General features: G+C 33.7%; 1 protein-coding gene across 1 annotated transcript; it reads left to right on the forward strand.

Annotated features, from left to right (window-relative positions):
* The first annotated feature begins 4,904 nt into the window (after positions 1 to 4,904).
* On the forward strand, positions 4,905 to 22,516 carry LOC106118586 (lachesin). The gene is made up of 7 exons (XM_013313254.1): positions 4,905 to 4,933; positions 8,024 to 8,151; positions 9,306 to 9,514; positions 9,833 to 10,046; positions 19,174 to 19,351; positions 21,346 to 21,482; positions 22,001 to 22,516. Exons 2-7 carry the CDS (start codon positions 8,079 to 8,081, stop codon positions 22,084 to 22,086), a joined length of 897 nt encoding a protein of 298 aa, XP_013168708.1. The 5' UTR covers positions 4,905 to 4,933; positions 8,024 to 8,078; the 3' UTR covers positions 22,087 to 22,516.

The raw sequence follows: 22,516 nt of genomic DNA on the forward strand, positions 1-22,516 counted from the left end.
ATTTCATGTAAGTTTCCAAATTGAATCAGTACATTTAATAGTCATAATGTTCCAATTGCATGTTAGCTAAGGTCAGCCAACTTATACATTGAATCGTCTTGGCAACCACACAAACTGTTCTATTTTCTTGCAGGAATTAGAAATTATTGCCAAGAATTCTGAAAATTTAATTATTCAAACTTACGTGAGACATCTTGTTCGTCTGGTGTCGGCACCGATAAGTTTCGAGTCCATCGGGAACCTTCAACATTGTGCATGGGACTGGTATTCGCGGACGCGGCCCGTCGCTCACCGAGTTAGCCCCGATGGGCTCGAAACTAGTCGGTGCCGGCACCGGATGAACATACATGAATACTTTAGTCGTTTAGTGTTTTATATAAGTTTATAATACTGAAAATGTAATAAAAATATGACATAGAATGTTTGGATCATCATCAGATCTCACTTTACGTCCCCATTGGAGGACCCGGAGCCTATCCTAAGTTTAGGGTGACGGGGATTCGAACCCAGGACTTATAGTTTACAAGTCAAGTGCTTATCCCCTGAGCCACCGAAGCACTCGTTGCACTCGATGCTTGGGTGTGTATTAATTACTGCTACGATTCGCCTTTTAGTCGAAATTCAATCATACGTCCTAATCAAAGATTTTTTAATGCAAAATAGCTTCGTAACTTTCGCTGTACCAAATTTCACTTTTATAATGGGTACAAAGCTTTGTCTTCACATTTTAATTTAATGATAAATTTAGCCTAAATATTTTTGTATAATCACTTTTGCTTGTATAATAATACATTATTTTCGTGGTATAAAAAGAGAAAATGTTATTTGAACATTGCTAAAGAAATAGGACAAATATTATAACTACTAAAGGCTTTATATTATAATATATAAGTATTAGATATCTTGTTATCCATAATTGGGTTTCAGGTAGCAACAAGATATTATAAGATTCAAACTTTATATTGGCTCGAGGTTAGCAGAGAGCGCACTTCTTATCTCTTCTGTGGTAATTTTCATTGATTATTTTATCGAATAATTTTTGTATTCCGTTACATACGTTATTAAAACCAAGTCCATCTCAAAGATCGAATATTCAATTTGGCAGTTAGCAGAGTGATTGCCCACTGCGAGAGGAGTAAAATAAATAGCAGTGCGTCGCGAAAATGTCGAGCTTCCATTAAGTTTGAATGAGATCATACTAGAGAACTCGACACAAGATAAAGAATACGAAAAACCTTCATCGTGTATTCCAAGAAGGTTGTTCTTATTTTGAGTTACAAGTGACCCATTGTATCCTGACCGGTGTTAAGAAACAAAGAAACTCTTTGACGTAGTTTTTACGAGAAAAAAGTTGTGACAAAAGAGCAGGCTGCCACCGAAATTCGCCAAAATAGCGATGTGACTGCTGCCTATAGACATTCGCATTTGTATCTGCGTTGCCTACCTTCCTAAGTGTCCCCTGCTCCGTCAAACCCACCGTCCCGTCGCCTTCCTTCCTTAAAAGACAATAATATGAAGGGAAAGAGGAACAAAAGTGGACTGCCAGCACGCCGAATATATTCTTAATTTAAAAAAAAAGTTATTACATTCGCGCGCAAAACATTACACTCTTATCAGTCGCGTTAAACTTTCTCCTCTTGTCGGTCGGATAATCATTAGTATTATAAAAATGTTGTGACTCAATACAATAAAACATTTGCCAAATATAGCGTTCACAGAGCCGTCGCAGTGATTTAACAAATCGGCAATAAAACTACTTTAAATGGCCTAACTCGTCGAACAGTCAATGTGTTTGTCCACCTAATTTAGCGCAGCTGTTACTCTACGCTCCAAATGTTTGCCAAACTGCTTGTCACGATCGTGATATGGGTTCTATTAAATAGCTTCCAAAACGCACGATGAATTACATTTTTATATTTATACTCTGTATTTTTATATAACTAAAAATTAAATTTGTTGTCTATCTTACTAATATAAATGCGAATGTTCGAATAGATGGATGCTTGTTTGAATGTTAGCGGGTCTTGATGAAATCTGGCACGTATAGACTTTGGGCACTAAGTTTATTTTTTATTCCGCGCGGACGAAATTAAAAAAAAAAACTTAATTAGTAGCCTATGTGTTCTTCCAGACTGTATTCTACATCTACGCCAAATTTCAGCAAGATCCATGCAGCCGTTCTGGAAATACCTTCAAACAAACATCCATCCATCCCTACATCTAAACATTCGTATTTATAATATTAGTAAGATATAAATGTTATTCCTCCTTTGAATAACACAGGTTTTTCCTTTTTTTTGGGTAAATATTATATTTCCTATGAAACTATTCTTCAAATATAAAAGCGAGATAACTTAGAAATTATTTAACAAACCAATCCAAAAGATAAACGATATGTCTGGAACGGTGGGGTATAAATAAAATGTCGAGGGAGGTCGACGTCGCAACTCTCAAGGATTATGAAAACGTTTTGTTTTCTTGTCGTCATATAAAGATATTTTTTCAACGATTATTATGTTCTGAAAACAATAAATAACGCTACAAGCTATTATGTTGTTCATTAATTAAATTTAAAATAAAAATATGCAAATTAAAAAGTCATTTCAAATGAAATATAAAGTTTAGTCATTTTATCAAATATAGCATAAATCTTCTATCTTTCATGTAATTATTTCAATCTGCATTAACAACTAGCTGTCGTCCGAGTCTGTCCGCATGGACTAAAAAAAAACTTAATTAGTAGTCTATGTGTTCTTCCAGACTATATTCTACATGCCAAATTTCAGCGAGATCCATGCAGCTGTCCTGGACATACCTTCTAATAAACATCAATCCATCCATTCATTTAAACATTAGCATTTATAATATTAGTAAGATAGTGATAACTTCGCACCAATTGTTAAGGAAATTGTTCAAATGGATAAAGGTGAAAAATTGATATAAAGCTATTTTTAAATTGATTAAAAACCCAAAAACTCGTTAATTTTAAGTTACAGTCAAACTACGAACAATGGGCGACACTTCTAAAAACTTGAGTACTTATTATTTTGTAGAAATCTAAAAACCCACAAATCCACTGCTTTAGAAGCTAAATTCCAAATTTAGAACACCGTTAAAAGATAACGTTCGCGTGTCGCAATATAATTTTCTGCGTGCAGTAAAAAATATATCCGCTATAATAAATCATGTATGGTTGGAAATTACGATCGATTGGAAGCTATCGGCACACGATTAATGGATTTTCACAACATTTTTTTTAACTTAGTAAAAGATTAATCAGACAATTACTCAACTGAAGGCAGATAATGTTTTGGCTCGTACGTAATTTTTATATATGCAAGTTCGTAAATATATGTAAGTTCCGTTGTAACTAACCAATATCAAAATATCGTCATCCCTGTTATTTTCTTTTACAAAACAGAGATAGCAACATGTTTTAAACGGATATTTTTTGGCTCAGAAACCCACGATAAGTGCATTCGATTCGTAGTCTTCCCCTCAGTGTTATATGGGAATTACAATAAATTTAATTAGTAGCCTATGTGTTCTTCCAGACCAGGTTCTACGTCCCAAATTTCCGCGAGATTCGGTTACCCGTTCATGAGTTACGTAATAAAAAACATCGATGCATCCATCTACACATTCGCATTGATAATATTAGTTTGAAATAAGATTTTATTTCAAAATATTGAAGTCAGTTAAAAATGCATGAGAATTTTATAAAAAAACTAGCTGATGCCCGCGGCTCCGTCCGCTTGTTTGTCTAAAAAATAAAAAATAAATTAGGGGTGGACTTAACATTTAGGGGGACGAAAAATAGATGTTGGACGATTCTCAGACCTACTTATTATGCTCACAAAATTTCATGAGAATCGGTCAAGCCGTTTCGGAGGAGTATGGGAACGAAAATTGTGACACGAGAATTTTATATATAAGATGAACTCTGTTAACATTTAAACATGCTATATATTTAATATGTGGAGCTAATTGGCAATTAGAACGTAGCAAGTGGTTGTTCTGTAAAGAGCAACATTGTCTAGGTTATGTCACCAACCATGTTTAAACTTCGTCAGTTTACAGTCGGAATTGAAGCATGTTCTTGACAGCAAAACAACGGGGTCCTAGCGTGTAAACTGTGCGAGGAAGTGTCGGTGACGTCATCGACAAAATTTTGTATTGCACTTCTACAGCGCTTCGATTGAGTGTAAAGCACAACGACAAATTTTTTATGCAAATTTTTGACATATTTTGCTGATGATGTCACGAATACAGATGAGTAAATTCTTGCCGTCTTAACGTCATTTATCGTCGTCATGTCTGGACATTTTATAAATTACCAAATTGTGAAATGATGTGAGTAAGGTTTGATATAAGTTACTAAAAAAATTACATTTTAGATAAAATTATATAATTTATAAACTTAGAACATAGAACAGAGTAGTGACAATTAATGTATATGAAAGAATAAATAAGTTATTTGATTATGTGATGTATTCTTTTTTAATCTTTTCGATTTAAAAATAACGATGTTCGCAGTCTCTCGGTGACATGCCATTCTAAACGAGAAAGGCAGAAAGGGTGATAACGTATAATATATTTTACCAGCTTCCCACCACAACACAGACTGTACGCAATGCGGTACTGTAGAAAGGAATGCGTTGCCTTGGTTAATAAATTTAAGTCGGAATGTACCCGGTAAATGACTTCCAATTTTGAATAGCAAAAAAACGAATGCAATCCTTACGAATATGTAAGCGAACACTAAAATAACAGGCGTTCAAAAAATTGAAAAGACTGACTTTTCCTGACGAATTACAAAAATAACGATTGAAATGCAGAAGGAAACCATGTATATATTGTACGTTGGACAAATAAACTAATTTGGGTTCAATTATTTTGTTTCAGATATTTCATTTGACAGATTGAAGAAATGGTAAGTTAGTAAAGAAACCCCGATCTATTTTAGCTTGTTGCTTAAACAGCTTGATTAATTTTGAATTGTGATATTTAATTACCTATAGCCTTATTCCCCCGTGTGATATTGCCTAATTATTTCGTTTATTTAAAACGAATTAATAATTAAATTCTATATGAAACAATGAATTTAATTATTTCGTACTATTCTAGAATCTTTTAAATTCTTAGAATCTCCAATAAATGTTTGAAAATTAATTAATTATATAAAATTTCTATTGCAAATATTTATTTTTATTAGCTGAGTACCGAAATCAAATTAATGTAAGTCGTCGGCTCATTAGTTTTCCGGCGTCGTTTGGATCTAAGCTACGCCGTGAAGTTTGGAGTGGGGCCAAGTAGGCCGGTCCCAACTGGACGACTATTCAGTTTACATATATTTAATATGTATCAAGTTCCAGTTTATTAATATTTCTTATTAGTATTCTAAATAAGTTTAAAGCTTTTACTGGACTGATCGTGGGTTTCTAAGACCAAAATCCCAGTTGAAAATATTTTGTTATCTCTATTTTGTCAAAGTCAGGGATGACGATATGTTTTATACAGATATATATTAACTAACGGTCAACGGGACAACTAATGCTTTGAGTACAAACATACAGACAGACAGACAGAAAAAATATTAACAATTGCTATTTCTTTATCAGCTATGTTACTACGTCATAATGTACGAAAGAATATTTTTATTCAATATTACAAACAGACACTCCAATTTTATTTATATATATGTAACTGCATACAGTATATTTATATGTATAGATATGATTATTTAGTAGCATGTTCTGTTACTATTTCCTGTCTGTCGTTTCTTATCTTTTTTCTCTATTAAGAAGAATATCAACTAAATTTACATAATTGTAAAATAATAGTTAGCCTTTTTCGACCTACCACAGAGTAAAGAATATCTTACATCTGTACTAAGTACTATTTCATATTAATATAACCTGCAAAGCTATAAAAGTCTTCTGGAGATGACTAATGTACCAGACATTACGTGTCTAATCCTTTCGCGCTGTGGATTTTATCGTAAACCAGAGGTTTATATGAGAAACGTTGTGGGTGTAAGATAAAAATGGATATAAGAACGTGCTGCTCATATATATGAACGAGAGATACAGTTATTTAAAAACAAAAACCTTTTTTAAAAAGATATATATATCTTATATAAAAATTCTCGTGTCACAATTTTCGTTCCCATACTCCTCCGAAACGGCTTGACCGATTCTCATGAAATTTTGTGAGCATATTGAGTAGCTCTGAGAATCGGCCAACATCTATTTTTAATCCCGCGCAGACGGAGTCGCGGGCGACAGCTGGTATATATATAGTGTGTCCCAAAAGGTTACGTACATAGGAAGGGGGATGATAGGGGCGGTCTTAAGGGTCACCAGAAAAATAAAATAAAAATTCCCCTCTGGGTATTAAAAAAAATAAAGGGCATTTTTTTTAAAACTTAAAAATTTTACACCTTCTGGCGCAATTTTGTAACCAATGACCTACAAATATTTCAACATTTGCGTTACGATGTGTTCCTTCACCGAAAGAACTTTATATGTAAGCAGATATTTTAATAGAAAAAAACATTGGGTCATGGCGGAATTAGAACCTAGGATCGGCAGATTACAAGTCAAGTACTCAACCCCTAAACTACCGACTTTACCAAACTAAAAGTTAAAACTTATTTGAAATGTTTTAAACATGTCCCCAAAACTTTAGGAATTACTATTTACTCTTATTTTATAAAGCACCGTATATTTAAAAGAACGAAGCACAATATAAAATTTTCAACACGTTGTAATGTCGTGTAACGCGAGGAATTTAAAACAAAAACCTCTTCCAATTCGATTTGTTGTCTGTACCATTTGGACCTTTATTCCACGTATCTTTCGCCCGCTTAATATTCCCCAGGGTATACGAAAATTGCGCTTATAAAATTTCCACAACCTTTGTTTCAGCTGATGCCAACGATTTCGATTCATATCGTACGTATTCGACAATTATATTGTTTAGTATTTTTTCCCTTTCTAGTAAATCTTACAAAATATATGCTTATAACAAGTGTTAGAATTAAAATCTTAGATTAATTAAATTAATTAACCCTTAATTCGACGATATTTTTTGTAGCAAAAAAAAAACTTTTTTTTAGTAATGTCATACTTACGTCATTTTCTCTCAACTAGTTCAGTGGTTTTTTTTTTAATTAGTTGTTCGTCATAGTGGCCACCATCGAATAAAGGGTTAAAATAAATTGATACTTATTGATGATTAAAATAATAATGTTTGAAGGAGGATATTCGCGATAATTCCTTGTCTATTATGATTATGTGCAGTCTAGGCTGTTGAAAAATTTTTACTCATTTGATAGTTGATTGATAGTTGAATTGTCTAATTCCGTGGATATGAGGAATTATCTTTAATAATATAATAAAACGCAAACATACACTTCTTTATAACGCAGTATCAAAGCAATCATTACGTATTTTTGAATAATTCTCTTTATAATTAAATGCCCTATTTACGACACTATTCAGGGTACATATTTTCAATCCATTAAAGTTAGTGAGTGAGTTAATTGATATAAAATTGTTACGCGAGAAAGTAACATTTGCAAATAGCAGCATAAATGGTTGCCATGTTAACGGCAATTCTCAGCCAAACGAGGAAGCCTTAGTTGTCATTTCGGGATTTAAATTTCGATATTTGGAATTGAAACTTTTGCGAAATCTAAACAATGAAACAAAGTTATTTCGTGTAACAAAAATGAATGGAATTTCATGTCGATGTACCCGCACGGGAACAATGTCATTTATAGTTTGGGTTTATTTTGGATAGTTTTAGTTTTTAAATTGATTATACAAACATTTCTGTTTTTATTAAGCTTTATAAAGGTAACATTGTTTAGACTGTTTTGCTATAATTTGACTTTCCCTAGGAGTTCGTGTACGTGTCTCTAAATTAAAATGGCCTAAGCTGTCTAGTTGAATCTGATTTTATAACCATATTATTTATTATAACAGTTGATTTTTTTTAATTGTGTTGTTTGTTGTAGATTGTAAGGCGCCTGAACAGATGAATTCTATGGCTCCAAACTGTGGTCTGACAATATGACGCCGGCTGACGTGATTATACTCTGCTCCCTTATGACCAGGACACTATGTGTGGCTCCACAAATGCCAGGTAATAATGTACTTTATCTTATACCCGACTAGCAGAATGATAATGTTTATCGCAGTTCCATTGTGTAAGGAAGAATATCCGAAAATTTGACAGTGTATTGACTCAACACTAGCCTTACAAAAATGTCGACGTTTGTGTCCCCTCACTATTAATTCTGACACTGGACTTTGTAACGAAAGCACGTCATTCGCGACAAAGGATTCTAACTATTTATGTCTAAAAATTGTATTATAACATAAATTGCCTGATCTATACAATTTTTTTTTAATATTATGAGGTCGCAAATGAGCGAATGGCTATCTGAATTCGCCGAAATAGCAAAGCGATCGCTACCTACGAGTATATAGATTAGTATTTGCAAATGTGTTGCTTACTTTTAATAGACGGTGGAGGGGGTGTACAGGCAGAGGAAAAAACCCGGTTTCTAAGCGTCCCCTCCTCTGACAAATCCACGTCCCGTTTCCATCCCGTTATTGTTGCTGGCATCTGCCGAAACGATTTTTTTTTCATCTGCAAATTTAACGAGCCAGACCTTAACCTTAAAATTAAACAGTGTAGACAGCAAAGCAGCCTTAAATAAATTTGTCTTCCTCCTCAATTAAATACCATTGTAATGTGATAGTGACTAATTTCAAGAATAGAAAATGTAAAAGCAATAAAGGAAATCAGAATTCAAAGAAGACAGGCACTTTAACGTAACAATGAATTCTGTTTTACAGATTGAGATTGTATAGAAGTGCTTCTTTTGTAAGGAATAATGTATTTTGTTGTAGCTTAGTATATTTTTAACAAATTACATTTTGTAACAAATCTAGGTGCTTCAATCTAAATGCCTTTGAGAATGCTGATATTAAATTTACCTGATGTTAACTGACCATTTCTTTAAACAACACTAACATAATGGGCAATGAGAATAAAACTGATGGACAAAGCTTATTTAGTAAACTGTTAGTAAACGCCCTCGATTTTGATCGCGCGGAATTAAAAAAAAATACATAATTAATAGCCTATGTGTTCTTCCAGACTATGTTCTATATATATGCTAAATTTTATCAAAATCCGTTCATCAGTTTTAGACATATCTTCAAACAAACATCCATCCATCTAAACATTGGCATTTATAATAATAGTAAGATGTATTCTTTATTTCGTAGATTTCAAGACCGGTGAGAAAATTATCAATGGTCCTTTTTGGCATGAAGTTTTCACGGAAGTCTATGAAGATACAGAAGATGAAATGTCAACTACAACATCTGAACCCCTTCCTTTCTTCGAAGATGATCCCTCCACTAACAATGTGACAGCTCAATTGGGTAGCCGTGTACATCTTCATTGCAGAGTCCATGATTTGGGAGATAAAACGGTTAGTTTCGATTATTTTCTTATTTGTTTCATCTTTCTCTTTCAATGTACAGTCAAATACATAAATATGTAAACAATTACAAAGCTTCATAAACTTGTATTCGCCTACGGTTTCAAAAATATGTACGCATGTATTTGATCTTATGATTCCAACTATGAATTCTTGCAATTAGCGAAAAACAGCTTATGTATTTTTAAAGCCGATATACGTTTGTGAAGTTTCGACAATGTTTACATATTTATGCAGCTGACTGTACTTATTCCCAAAGTTTTGAGAAAAGCAAAAACATTGCATTAATGCTTATCATTTCTATTTCAGATATCGTGGGTCCGAAGACGCGGGGAAGAGATCCATCTTCTATCTTTCGGCCGTCACACATATTCTGCTGATTCTAGATACTCTCTGGCTTTCGAGCAACCAAACAATTGGAGGTTGCTAATACAATACGTCAGTGAACGGGACGAAGGATTTTATGAATGTCAAATCTCTACCCATCCTCCTCTAGTGCGAAGAGTTTACCTCGTTGTTGTTGGTAAGTACTTTTAGACATTATTAGTTAGAATCCTTTGGCGCGAATGGCGCGCTTTCATTACCAAGTCAAGTGTCGGAATGATTAGTGAGGAGTTAGATAGACATAATCGTCGACATTTTAATAAGGCAAGTGTTGCGCCGATACACCGGCACAGTGTCGGATTTTCTTCCTAACAATACTAATTCATAATGGTATTTGAGCATCGATATTCCAATCAAAGTTGAGTAGAATTCCGATCTAAAGTTTAATCTCGCTCTGAATTACATATTCAAACTTATTTGCTCTATGCACATGTAACAAAGACTCAAAACATTGTTGTACAACACATCGAGAGTATATGATATCTTACTGTTATAAATGCGAAAGTTTAGATGGATGCATCGATGTTACTTTGTTAGAAGCTTTCTCCAGAACAGTTCGAAGAATCTTGATGAAATTTAGCTCAAATGTGGACCATAGTCTGGGAGAAGACATATGCTACTATTTATGTTTTTTTTATAAAATAAATCGTGAACAAACTCAGCTGATCCACAGTTTCTGACTATTATGTGTATTGCAGTTCTAATAACTTTTTTATAACTGTCACATATTTTTGAAACCGTACGTGCTAAAATTTTACTTTTATGTTTCGCACTGAATTCTTTTTTTTATGGATAAACAATTCAAAACTCACAAATCATCGGCCGACTATAGGTCGGTGAGCATAAAGCTCATTGATAAACTGACATCAACCGAATGAATCAACAAACAATTATCGTGTGCAACACTAGTTTTAGTGGTATGAATAAAATTTCACTAACCGTGGGTTTATTGTCTAAAATCTCAGCTTAAAATATTGTCTGTGTTGTCAAAAATTGACAGGGATGATGATATGGAGAGCATTGGTGGCTCAGTGGTCAAGCACTTGACTTGCTATCTACGATTCGAATTCCGCCATGTACCAATGTGTTTTTCGATTTCCGATTTACATATGTACATTTATCCGACGTTCTTACGGTGAAGGAAAACATCATGATGCAACCTGCACATATCTGAGAAGAAATATAAAGATATGTGTGAAGTCAACCAACCTGCACTTGGCCAGCGTGGTTGACTATGGCCTAATCAACCTTAACTTAGGGTAGGCTCCGAGACCCTCGGTGGGGACGTGTAGTGAGCTGATGATGATATATTTTATACAGAGCTTGGGTGTTTATTTAAAGGCATCTCCATACTGTTAATTGATGTACGGATCTAGCTGAATTTTGACATAGATGTAGAACGTAGTCTGGAAGAACACATGGGCTACTAATTGTAATTTTGTTTTTATAATAATTTCGCGCCGACGCAACCGCTGACTGCTAGAAACATAAGTATTCTATTTATAGCATATGAATATAACTTAAATAATGTAATCTTCTTAATCAGTTCATAGTAGACAGTTCAGAGAGAAAGCGTTAGTTTATTTAATAATGACAAAGTCTTTCACGAAGGAAATGGTTCTAAAGTGAAGAGAAATGTTCTCGGAAAACTTTTATACATCGTGAACGTTTCAATGTGATAAACGTCTTTTTAAATGTCATATTAAACTTTACTAATGTTGATAAAAGAATCGAGAAAAATAAGTTTTAATAAATGTTAGATCTGTCAAGTAATTTACAATCATCATCATCATCAGCTCACTATACCGAGGGCTCGAAGCCTACCCTAAATTAAGGTTAATTAGGCCATAGTCAACCACGCTGGCCAAATGCGGGTTGGTTGACTTCACACATATCTTTGAGCGTCGGTGGCTCAGGGTTAAGCACTTGTCTTGCAATCTGCACGTCCTAAGTTCGAATCCCGCCATGTGTTTTTCGATTTGCGATTGACATATGTACATTTATCCGACGTTCTTACGGTGAAGGAAAACATCGTGATGCAACCTGCACATATCTGAGAATTTACAATAACGAAATAAATTAACGAGCAAAACTTAATAACTTAACGGTGGGTTCCTGAGAAATCAATCAATTATGATTTCCAATTAATCGGTAACGTAACATTATTTGGTAAAACACTTTGATGCACTTGTTTGCAATTAATTCAAAATTAATTTTTGCTATTATAAAGTGACAGGCGTCAAAGTTAAATAGTTTGCGTTATCAATTATAAACCTGACTTGGTTAAATTTATTTTGGAGTTTAAATGTAAATGTTATTTTTAATTTAATTATAATTTAAGAAAGTACTGTAATAGTCTCCCGTAAGGATGTTTATAAACAATTTGACAAGGGTCACCCTTTTGTTGGCATAAAATATTTGTTTAAGAAAAGGCTTTAACTCGTTGGTTTTGTTTGGGATAAACAATGCAAACAGACACTTGTTATTTAAATATTACAAACACTTTCTGCTTCCGTACAGACGTACAAACATTCGTGGAATATATTTAACCTTCTTAACCATATAACCTAAATACACAAGATGTTTATCTCTATCTATAAGTATTTTACTTCAAATGTTATTTCACGACAGAGAAATTTAATTTTTTAAAATATTCCTTTTGAAAGTTTTAGTAAAATTACAAAATATTTTGGATATCTTAACAAATTCTCGTATAACAATGTTAGTTACCATACTCCTCCGAAACGGCTTAACCGATTTTTATGTAATTTAATACGCATATTCAGTAAAACGACTACTATTTATTTTTAATCCCGTGCGGACAGAGTCGCGGGCGACGCTTACTTAATATAAATTTTACAACATAATTAAATAATAAGAGTATCCCTGCAATAAAACGAACAGACATACATCAGATTAAAATATAAAAATATTATTATACATCCAAAAAACAAAAATTAGTTGAAAATTTAAATGAATCTAGGAGCCAAATATCTCACTTTTATTGGCAAAATCAAGCACGAATTGTCTAATAAAATTCCAGTTATGTCGTAAATCTGTGAAAGTATCGAGCCTATAAAACTCCACATGACGTTGATAAGTTCCCCGGTTCCTGTGAAAGTACAGATAAGATTCTTGCTACTACTAAAATATTCTGTTTTTAAATTAATGAAACTTCAATACTATGGCTACTTAAATTAACTATGCCAAAAGCAATGACTGTAGTTGCTATCCGAGTTACACACATGGTAAGCTTATGCAGTAAAGGGTCTTCAAAATTTATAAATTACTAGCTATCGTCCGCGTAGAATAAAACTTCATTAGTAGGCTATGTGTTCTTCCAGACTATGTTCTATCTATCCATGCAGCCGTTCTTTAGAGGCCTTCTTACAAAAATCCATTTATACATACATCCAAACACTCATTTATAATATTTGTAAGACTAGCTGTTGCCCGCGACTCCGTCAGCGCGGAATTAAAGTAAAACTTAATTAGTAGCCTATCTGTTTTTCCAGACTATGTTCTACACCTATACCTAATTTCAGTGAGTTCCATAGAGCCGTTCTTGAAATGCCTTCTTACAAACATCCATCCATCCTAAAATTCACATTTATTATAGCAAGATAGTAAGAATAAGATTTCTCTTTATTCTATGTAGAGATAAGAATAGGATAAGAGGTATTGAGGAAGCACTTGACTTTAACACTAAATTTATCTCCTAACCTGACCGCTTTATGTTCCTTCGACAATAAAATAGAACTGTCTAGTGACGGATCTGTTTTAGCTATAAATACTGGTCTCATTTTACTTTTTACAACTTTCAGTAAAATAAAACAAATTGTGAATTTTTATACTCTGTGGAAATCTGGGATTTTATATCTCTGTTTATATTTTATATTTTTATTTATATTAAAATTCGATTTGAAATTGGATATTAATGTATTTATGAAAAGTTTTATATCGAAATTGAATTTGCAATGTTTATATAAAATGGTTTTAAACGAATTTATTTTAAATTTAATTTCCTGATATCGTGATTAATTAATTGTTTAAATTAAGATTTAACTTTTACTTAAAGTTTGTAATTTAAAGTTGTGTTTAAATTTTCAAACAAACAATTAAACTATATTTTTACAGCTTATTTTCTCATCTTAGTTCCTTGTTTATACTATGTTAGTCTTACTAATATTATAATTGCGTATGTTTAGATGGATGGATGGATATTTGTTAAAATGTATCTCCAGAACGGCTCAACTGATCCCGAAGAAATTTTGTATAGATGTAGAACATAGTCTGGAAGAGCACATAGGCTAATTGTTAAGTTTATTAAATTCCACGTGAACGGAGTCACGGGCGACGGCTAGTTCATACATATACGTGGAATACATTACCTTCCTATCAATAAATACTTTAAGGAATTTATGTTTATCATTTTATTTTGCGTCATGGAATTTGTCTGTTCTATAAAAAAAATATTTATTGCCTACATGAATAAGACTTAGGTTGAATAAGAAAAACTATACGTTATGTAACTGTAGCTAGATTTATGATTTTGTTTATATACCTTTAGCTAGTTGAATGTTGCTTTTTTTGTTATGTTTTGCATATGCTCAGATAAAAAAGTTAATAAAAGAAACTCGCTAGATGTAATTTGCTCAGTTCAAAATTTGAATAGAAAAAAAAACTTTAATCGTATCTTATTTACATACTGAAAATAATTTGTCGCTTTTTAGTTATGTTTTTATTAACGTATTTTTTTTTTTCAAAGTAATGATTATTTATTTATATTATAAAAATACGACAAACGTTTCAAGCATCTTACCTTAAGTAGAAGATTTATCTTAAAAAAATCCTCTTAAATATAAATGTTCTTTTGATGTTATGTGATAAGGGGTTCGAGAAAGTACATATATAGAAAAGGTTGTCAATATAAAGCCCCTTACACGTTCAGTACACTGTACAATAACATGTGGGTTGACAAAACTGTAAACTGTAAAAATAAAAAAAATAAAATTTTGCATTACACGCACTTAACCAAACATTCCAACTGTATATTTAAAACCGAAGGTTTGTAGCGGGCCTTATAAAGAAACAAAAACACAAACAAAAATGTCGTCCCCTTTATTGTCTTTGAAAAATAAAAGACAAATATTTTAATTTCTCAGAAACTTACGATTAAATTATCTGTTTCACGTTGTCGAAGCCATGAATAACAATCGCCCAATAAGCTGTGAAATGCAAACTATTTTGACAGAAATTATTATGTGTTTGTTAAGTTATTTTTTTATCCAGCTCTTGTCTTGGATAATTTAAAAGAGGTCTTAATATTTATCTCTTAAATTAAATCGAATTTTTTACCACAAGTTTTTTAACTAATTAAATATTAATTGAATGTTAATTTTAATTTAAAAAGCTTTATAAAAATCAAATCTATTAATTATAGTATAATTTTTTCATTTACGCATCGTTTTATAAGGTTTCTTAAGAAGTAGATTTTATGGAAGAGGGGACCCATAATAAGAGGAAATATTCCCTTTCTGCATGTGTTCTTTTGTGTCGATTAAAGGCAGGCAACGCATTTAAGTGCGGTAACTATGGACAGCCATTTTTAGGAATTCAGGTTAGCTACAACAGTGGAAACCCACATTAATAACAAATATATATATACATTGTACGCTGTAACTTATTCCATTCTTTACGAATAGATATAAAAGTTTTCTTATCCATCGGAATAGTATTCATTTCGGAAACATATCGGACGAGAACAGCTGCGTTATATGACTCAGACGATTTATTGAGCACTTCCTGAATATTCCACAATCTTCAATATTTGTTTTACTATCCAACATTTTGTTCACTTAGATCCTTTTTCCACTGTGCGATCAGTCGTGAGCGTCAATTTGGATTTTTTTTTAAAGGTGGCAAGCAAATGGCTACTTGACTCATCTGTCTAAAATAGCTAGTATTTAGTTAACTGCAAGGAGTTGAAATGTTTTAAATATTAGGTAAAGGTTAACATTTAGTAGTCGGAGAACCTACGAAAAAAGATATTTTTCCTTACAATTCTTTTGTTTTATGAAAAAGTTTAGAAGGAGGAGAGGATTGGACTCCCTGGTATTGTATAAAAGTTACGTCTACGCTAGTCACGCAGTGGAAATATGAATCGCAACTGTTTTAGTAATGTTTGCGCGCGGCAAACTGCTTAGTGGAAAAGATCTAAGCTAGAATTTCTCTGCAATCATTTTACATGAAAAATTAAGAATACAATGTTTGTTTTTTTAATATATATTATAAGGTGACAAACGAGTGAGAGGCCATCAGAATTCGCCAAAAAAATGAAGCGACCGCTGCCCATAACCATCCGCAATTGCAGATGTGTTGCCTACCTATAATCGACGGAGGAGGGGATGGTCAGAAAAAGAATATTTATATACTTTCCCATGCATCATGCACAGAAAGAGAATGTTTTCCCTTCCCATGCATCCCCTTATCCGAAAAATCAGATAGGCCACCGATTATTTGATTCTGTTTAAGAATAGAAAAAAATATTATTTTTCCTGTACATACTTGCAAGAACAACACTAACGAGCGAACTTTAATTGTAATTTAGCGGACAGTCATTTAGAAGAAAAACGAGATAACTTTCGCTAAGGAAAATTTTAATTTACTATTCAATTAACGAACACAAGTAAAAAAAACATACAAACTCTGAATTCCCGCTACACTGAGATTTAACGGAATGGCAATATTTTTAAATAATTGACAATCTTATTTCTTACTAATATTATAAATGCGAATGTTTAGATGGATGTGATGTGGATGGATTTATATTTGAAGATATCGCTAGAACGGCTGAACGGATCTCGATTAAATTTGGCATACGTATAGAATAAAGTCTGCAAGAACACATACGCTACACTGATTAAGTTTTTTATATTTTTACGCGGACGGAGTCGCAGGCGACAGCTAGTACTATATAAAAATCAGAGTTTATTTGGTTTATATTATTTCAGATATCACAATTTTTTTACCTTTGTTTTTACAGCCAATAGATGGCATCCATTAGAACCTCAGTCAGTTGAGTTTTGAAAAAAGAATATAGCAGTATGTTGTTATTTGCTATTAAAATTGTCATGTCTACACACACGAGTTTATAATAAACAAATTAAGCATAGCATAAAGTTAACTAAATAGTATATATTTCCTAAGGAAAAATCTTCTAGTTTCTCCCTCGACCTATATTTTGTTGTATAAGATTAATCTTACATAATGGTATATTACCAGAGCTGTTTTAACGTGCACACAAATTACGCATAATGTTATAAAATGTCAACTCTAAAGACTTAATGCTTTCAACCACTCCTGGGACACATTAACGCAAAAATACTCACGTATTAATATTTATATATTAGATGAATATAAAACATGTTTCTCTTCCTTAAGTCTTTTCAGTGTCTATTTCAGTGTAAATAAATTCAATTCCACGCAATGTATTTTTCAATTTTTGAATTTCATTCATCCGATTATTATAAAGCCCTTCGTACACAAGCAAAGTAAATGTTCGAAAGCCCGCGATTTTAGTCGCTAAGCGACGTACACAATACAATGTTATAAACCTTCTTACACACATGCGTCGCTAACATTTTGTTTTTTCATCGCTAAAAGAAAAAATCGCCGTGAAAAAAGTCTCTGCGATTTTCAAGATGGCTGAGAAAATCTATACAGTTGACATGTCGCTACGTCTGTAGTGACAATAGGCGACTCGACAATTTAACATTGTGTGGCAATTATTTTCAGTCTTCATTTTACGAGCAAAACAGATTAAGTTAATAGCTAATATACTTGATAGGGTTTCGTCACATGCGTCAGATGTCGCTTCAAGACCCTTTACGCTTGAGGTCCGGTAAGGGTTGTCGTAATTTACCAAAATTGTAACATAGTACTTACTAAAGCAATTGATGACATCTGCTGCTTCTAATATTGTGTTTTGTTTTTCCTTATTAGTCTGGTTCTGTAGTAATTCACTTAAAGTAAGGAAATTATTTTTGTTTACATGTAAAAGACGAATTTCTCCTGAATCGGCCTGGAGCCTAAAATTTGTCTTCTTCTAATTTGCCTATAAACTCAAAATGTTTGACCGATTTTTATGTTTGAGATGTCTTATTCGATTTAATTTTGTCAAGTGTTATAAGGGTCTAATCTAGAATTACTTGAGCCAACTTAATCGCGATGAAAGACTTTGGCCTATAATTTGAGCGATGGTAGATTGTTAGGTTTTGGCGTAAAGAAATTATTACTACTAACTTACTATGTAACTTTCAAAGTGATATTTCATCTTCATCATCAACTTGCCCTCATCACTACGGAGGGTTGGCACAGTATGTACTACTCTTCCATACATCTTAACATCCTCTATTAAGTGCTAAGTGATATTTAAAAAGAATATAAGATTTTGTCGAGTATTATATAATTTTTCGACCTTGTTGAAGAAGGTAGGCTCCGCGACCTTCAGTGGGGATGTAAAATGGGCTTATAATATCAAAGAAATATATTTCACATTGGAATAATACTAATCTTATATATAAAATTCTCGTGTCACAATTTTCGTTCCCATACTCCTCCGAAACAGCTTGACCGATTCTAATGAAATTTTGTGAGCATATTGAGTAGGTCTGAGAATCGGCCAACATCTATTTTTAATCCCGGGCGGACGGAGTCGCGGGCGACAGCTAGTAAAGTTATATATTATTCGCTGTGGTTATGTGACTGTGGTCTTATATGTTTTCTAAGAGGTTCCTCAAATAAATATCTGGTATGCACTTTCAATAACCTAAATATCTCCGTTCACCTTTTTCTGTACCAGAAATAAGTGAACGGATATATGGTACTTTGCTTTTGTACGCTTTATGCAAAGAAATTATTGGAATGTCGTATAAATATTTTTGATAGTGAAATAAATTAAATTAGTAGAGCAAGGTAAGAAAGTAAATTTCGGATATTTGACAAACCGTACTTAAGTTACTTACTTAGTTCCAGCTTTAAGGTACGCGTCCATTGACCCGCGCTGGACGCACCGCACTCACGACCCGCAACGGATTTAGTTTGCTTTGTATGATTTTACGTAGCACTACGTCTAATATACGCGTCGCCGGCATGGAAGGACCAATCAAATCCGTTTAATCCGTGTGTGCGGTGCGTCCGGCGTGGGCCAATGGACGCGTACCTTTATATCCAAAATTAATTGGAAACAAATTCTATTGTTACAGTTCCAAAAGTTGAAATAGTCGACGAAAGGGGCAAACCTCTGCAAGACAAGTTCTACAAGGAAGGTTCAATTATAGAATTACGATGCGTCGTCAGCGAGGTACCCGAACCTTCAAGACAAGTTAACTGGAAACACGGCAATAGATTGTTGAACTACGACACTAAGCGTGGAGGAGTCAGGTGAGTTACTTTTATATTTAGCTGTGCCCGTGACCTCGTCCGAGTGAAATACTGTCTTTGAGCGGTTTGACAGTACTTGTACATTGCAATATTACTTTATTTTTCTAAAATAAAATATTTTTTCTAAAATAAATGTAGTCTATTTTACTCTTTATTAAATCACCTACATGCCAATATAATAAAAGTCCCGACAAAATCGGGCCAGCCATTTCAATGATAAGCCGGAACACACAGACAGACAGACAGACAAAAATTGTAAAATTGTGTACATATAGTAAAAAACTGTTATTTCAATATTACAAATAGACACTCAAATTTTATTTGCTTAATATGTAGAGGTCGAAACTACGTAGACATAGTTACTTTCGCATTCATAATATTAGTAAAGATCAGCAAGGATATTGTGGGTTTTGAATTTCAATTGCAGAGATACTTGCATTGATACTGTCATCCCTTACAATTTCTTTGAAAAAAAGGAGAGACAACGATATACGTCAATACACACGGTAGTCGAAATCCACAGTTATAAAGTATCCTTTGACAATCGTAGAACTCGTAAAAGTGTATTGAAAACGCGCCGAGCGCATCTGGTACGGTTTGCGCTCGTTAAAACGTCGTTCCGGAGCCGTTCTACTTTAATTTACACAAACAAATTAAGCGAATAAAATTCATGGAGTGTTAACAACGCTTATTTGTGCGAATCGCTGAAAAGATTTATAAGGGGCTCGGAGTAATTAACTTTAACACAATTTAAGCACGGAGTTTAACTTTCTTACAGCAACCCCTGTGAATTGTGTAATAAAATGTAAAGAAGTCGCTAAGTCGTTCTCTCGTAAGCTGAGTCGGCATAGACGGAAGAAAAGAAAATATATAGAACGACGATGGCTCAGGGCTTAAGCACTTGACTTGCAATTTGCATGTCCTGGGTTCGAATCCCGCCATGTACCAATGTGTTTTTCGATTTACATATGTACTATTATCCGACGTTCTTACGTTGAAGGAAAACATCGTGATGCAACCTGCACATGTCTGAGAAGGGATTCAAAGATATGTCAACTAACCCGCACTGGGCCAGCGTGTTTGGCTATGACCTAGTCACTCCTAACGTAGGGTAGGTTCCGAGCCCTTCAGTGGGGACGTATAGTCGGCTGACGAGAAACATACCAATGTGTAATCATATCATACCTAATATTATAGATGCGCATGTTTGGGCGGATGGATGGATGTTTGTTTGAAATTATATCCAGAACGGCTGTATGGATCTCGCTGAAATTTAGCATAGGTGTAGAACATAGTCTGGAAGAACACATAGGGTACTATTTGAGTTGTTTTAATCACGCGCAGACGGAGTCGCGGGCGATAGCTTGTTATAAATATACAACGACTTTATAATTGTTGATAAACTACGTTTACTAACGTTTAATTACTTGCAATTCAATCCAAATAATGAGTTAAATCTTGTCCAAGGATTATCTCTTCTGATGAGGGTTAGCAATCGGGTTTAAAAGCGTCGAGCGGAAAATGTCCGAGAAAAGTTTCGCTTATTGGACTCTCGTCTAAGTCAAGCCTCGGCTGAGAGAACAATGTTAATTAAAGAAATGCTTTATTGCGGGAATAGTTCAAGACAATGCTATATTAGCTTTCTTATTTTTATATTAAAACTAGCTATCGCCCGCGACTCCGTCCGCGCGTATTTAAAAAAAACTCGAGATGCTTTTAAAACAAATATCCATCCATCCAAACATTCGCATTTATAATATTAATAAGATTATCACAAAAAAATCAATAAATTAGTGAGGTTAATGAGGTTAAGGCTTAGATTAACCACTCAATGGCAGATAAGACACTAAAATTTCTACAGTGGGTTTACGAGACCAAAACCCCTGTTGAGAACGTTATCTCTGGTTTTCAAAGATGGTGTCAGAAAAAGTTTGGTGTCAGAAACCAACGGTCAATCTGTGTTGCGTTTTGTTTAATGACATTTTATTTGACAGTGTGAAGACGGAGACTTTACCTAACGGCGCTTTATCTCGACTCTACATTGCCAACGCTAATAGACAGGACTCCGGCAACTACACCTGCTCATTGGCTGACTTCGCAGCGACTGCTGTCTCCGTGCATGTACTGAGAGGTAAACAAAGGTTAATTTACTAATTTAAAAACCCTTTGAGAAGCAAACTTCTTTCTCTTTCTCGAAGGTTAACAATGAATTTGCAGTTCCTCTGGTGTAGATTTCATTTTAAAAACATAAACTGTCAGCCAAAAGAAATATAAACTTTTATTTATTGATTAAGTTCCCAATAAAAGAACTAAATTGAAAACAACATTTTTAAACGTAGCCTCGGTGGCTTCGAGGTTAAAGCACTTGACTTGTAATCTGCAGGTTCTGGGTTTCAGTCCCGCCATAAAACAATGTGATTTTCCATTTTCGACTCACATATGTAATATACATTTACCCGATGCTCTTACGGTGAAGGAAAACATTATGATGCAACCTGCACATATCTGCGAAATTAAAAGATATGTGTGAAGTCAACCCGCACTGGGCCTGCGTGGTTGATTATGGCCTAGTCAAGCTATAGTAATAAACCGCTTCGATTAAATGGTATTGTCTTGTACTTGATTATTGAAATCCTTGTCTCCTTCCAGGTGAAAACCCTCTAGCGATGCAACGCGGCGGTGTCTCCAATGTGAGACATTCATTGCGCGCTCTGCTCATTTCATACATCAGCTGACAGATTGCCGGCGCGTTATGGTCACGCGCCATTTTGTAAAAATGTAATTGATGTTAGTTTCATAGTAATATCCTTAACTTTAAGTCGACTGAAGCATCTTCACTAGTTAATTGAGATGTGAAGACCAGCATAAGTTAAACTATAGATTAAACTAATTGACATAAAAATCAAGGATCTTAGCCGACTGGTTTTCGTTGTTGTATATTCGATATAAGATTACAAAGCCCTTAATTCTGTTATTTAATTACTAAGGCGCCAATAATGTTATCCTACTAATTTACAACGGCTTGTCATTGTTCTGACAATAGGGTATTAATTGGTAAAACCAAAGTTAAACGACAGCTTAACCATGGGAAATACGATATGATACAGATATTTTAGTCTCAGAAACAATCGGTAAGAAATTCAATTCAAAATTAAAAAAAAACGC

The sequence above is a fragment of the Papilio xuthus genome, unplaced genomic scaffold (genome assembly GCF_000836235.2).
Source record: "Papilio xuthus unplaced genomic scaffold, Pxut_1.1 DF827570.1, whole genome shotgun sequence".
NCBI lineage: Eukaryota > Metazoa > Arthropoda > Insecta > Lepidoptera > Papilionidae > Papilio > Papilio xuthus.

Excerpts from the sequence above, each read along its gene's own strand:
- LOC106118586 (XM_013313254.1), top strand. The coding sequence starts at position 8,079 with ATGACGCCGGCTGACGTGATTATACTCTGCTCCCTTATGACCAGGACA. Across the intron at positions 9,515-9,832 it reads ATGATTTGGGAGATAAAACG|ATATCGTGGGTCCGAAGACG; the intron begins GTTAGTTTCGAT and ends TTTCTATTTCAG. Across the intron at positions 19,352-21,345 it reads ACTAAGCGTGGAGGAGTCAG|TGTGAAGACGGAGACTTTAC; the intron begins GTGAGTTACTTT and ends TTTATTTGACAG.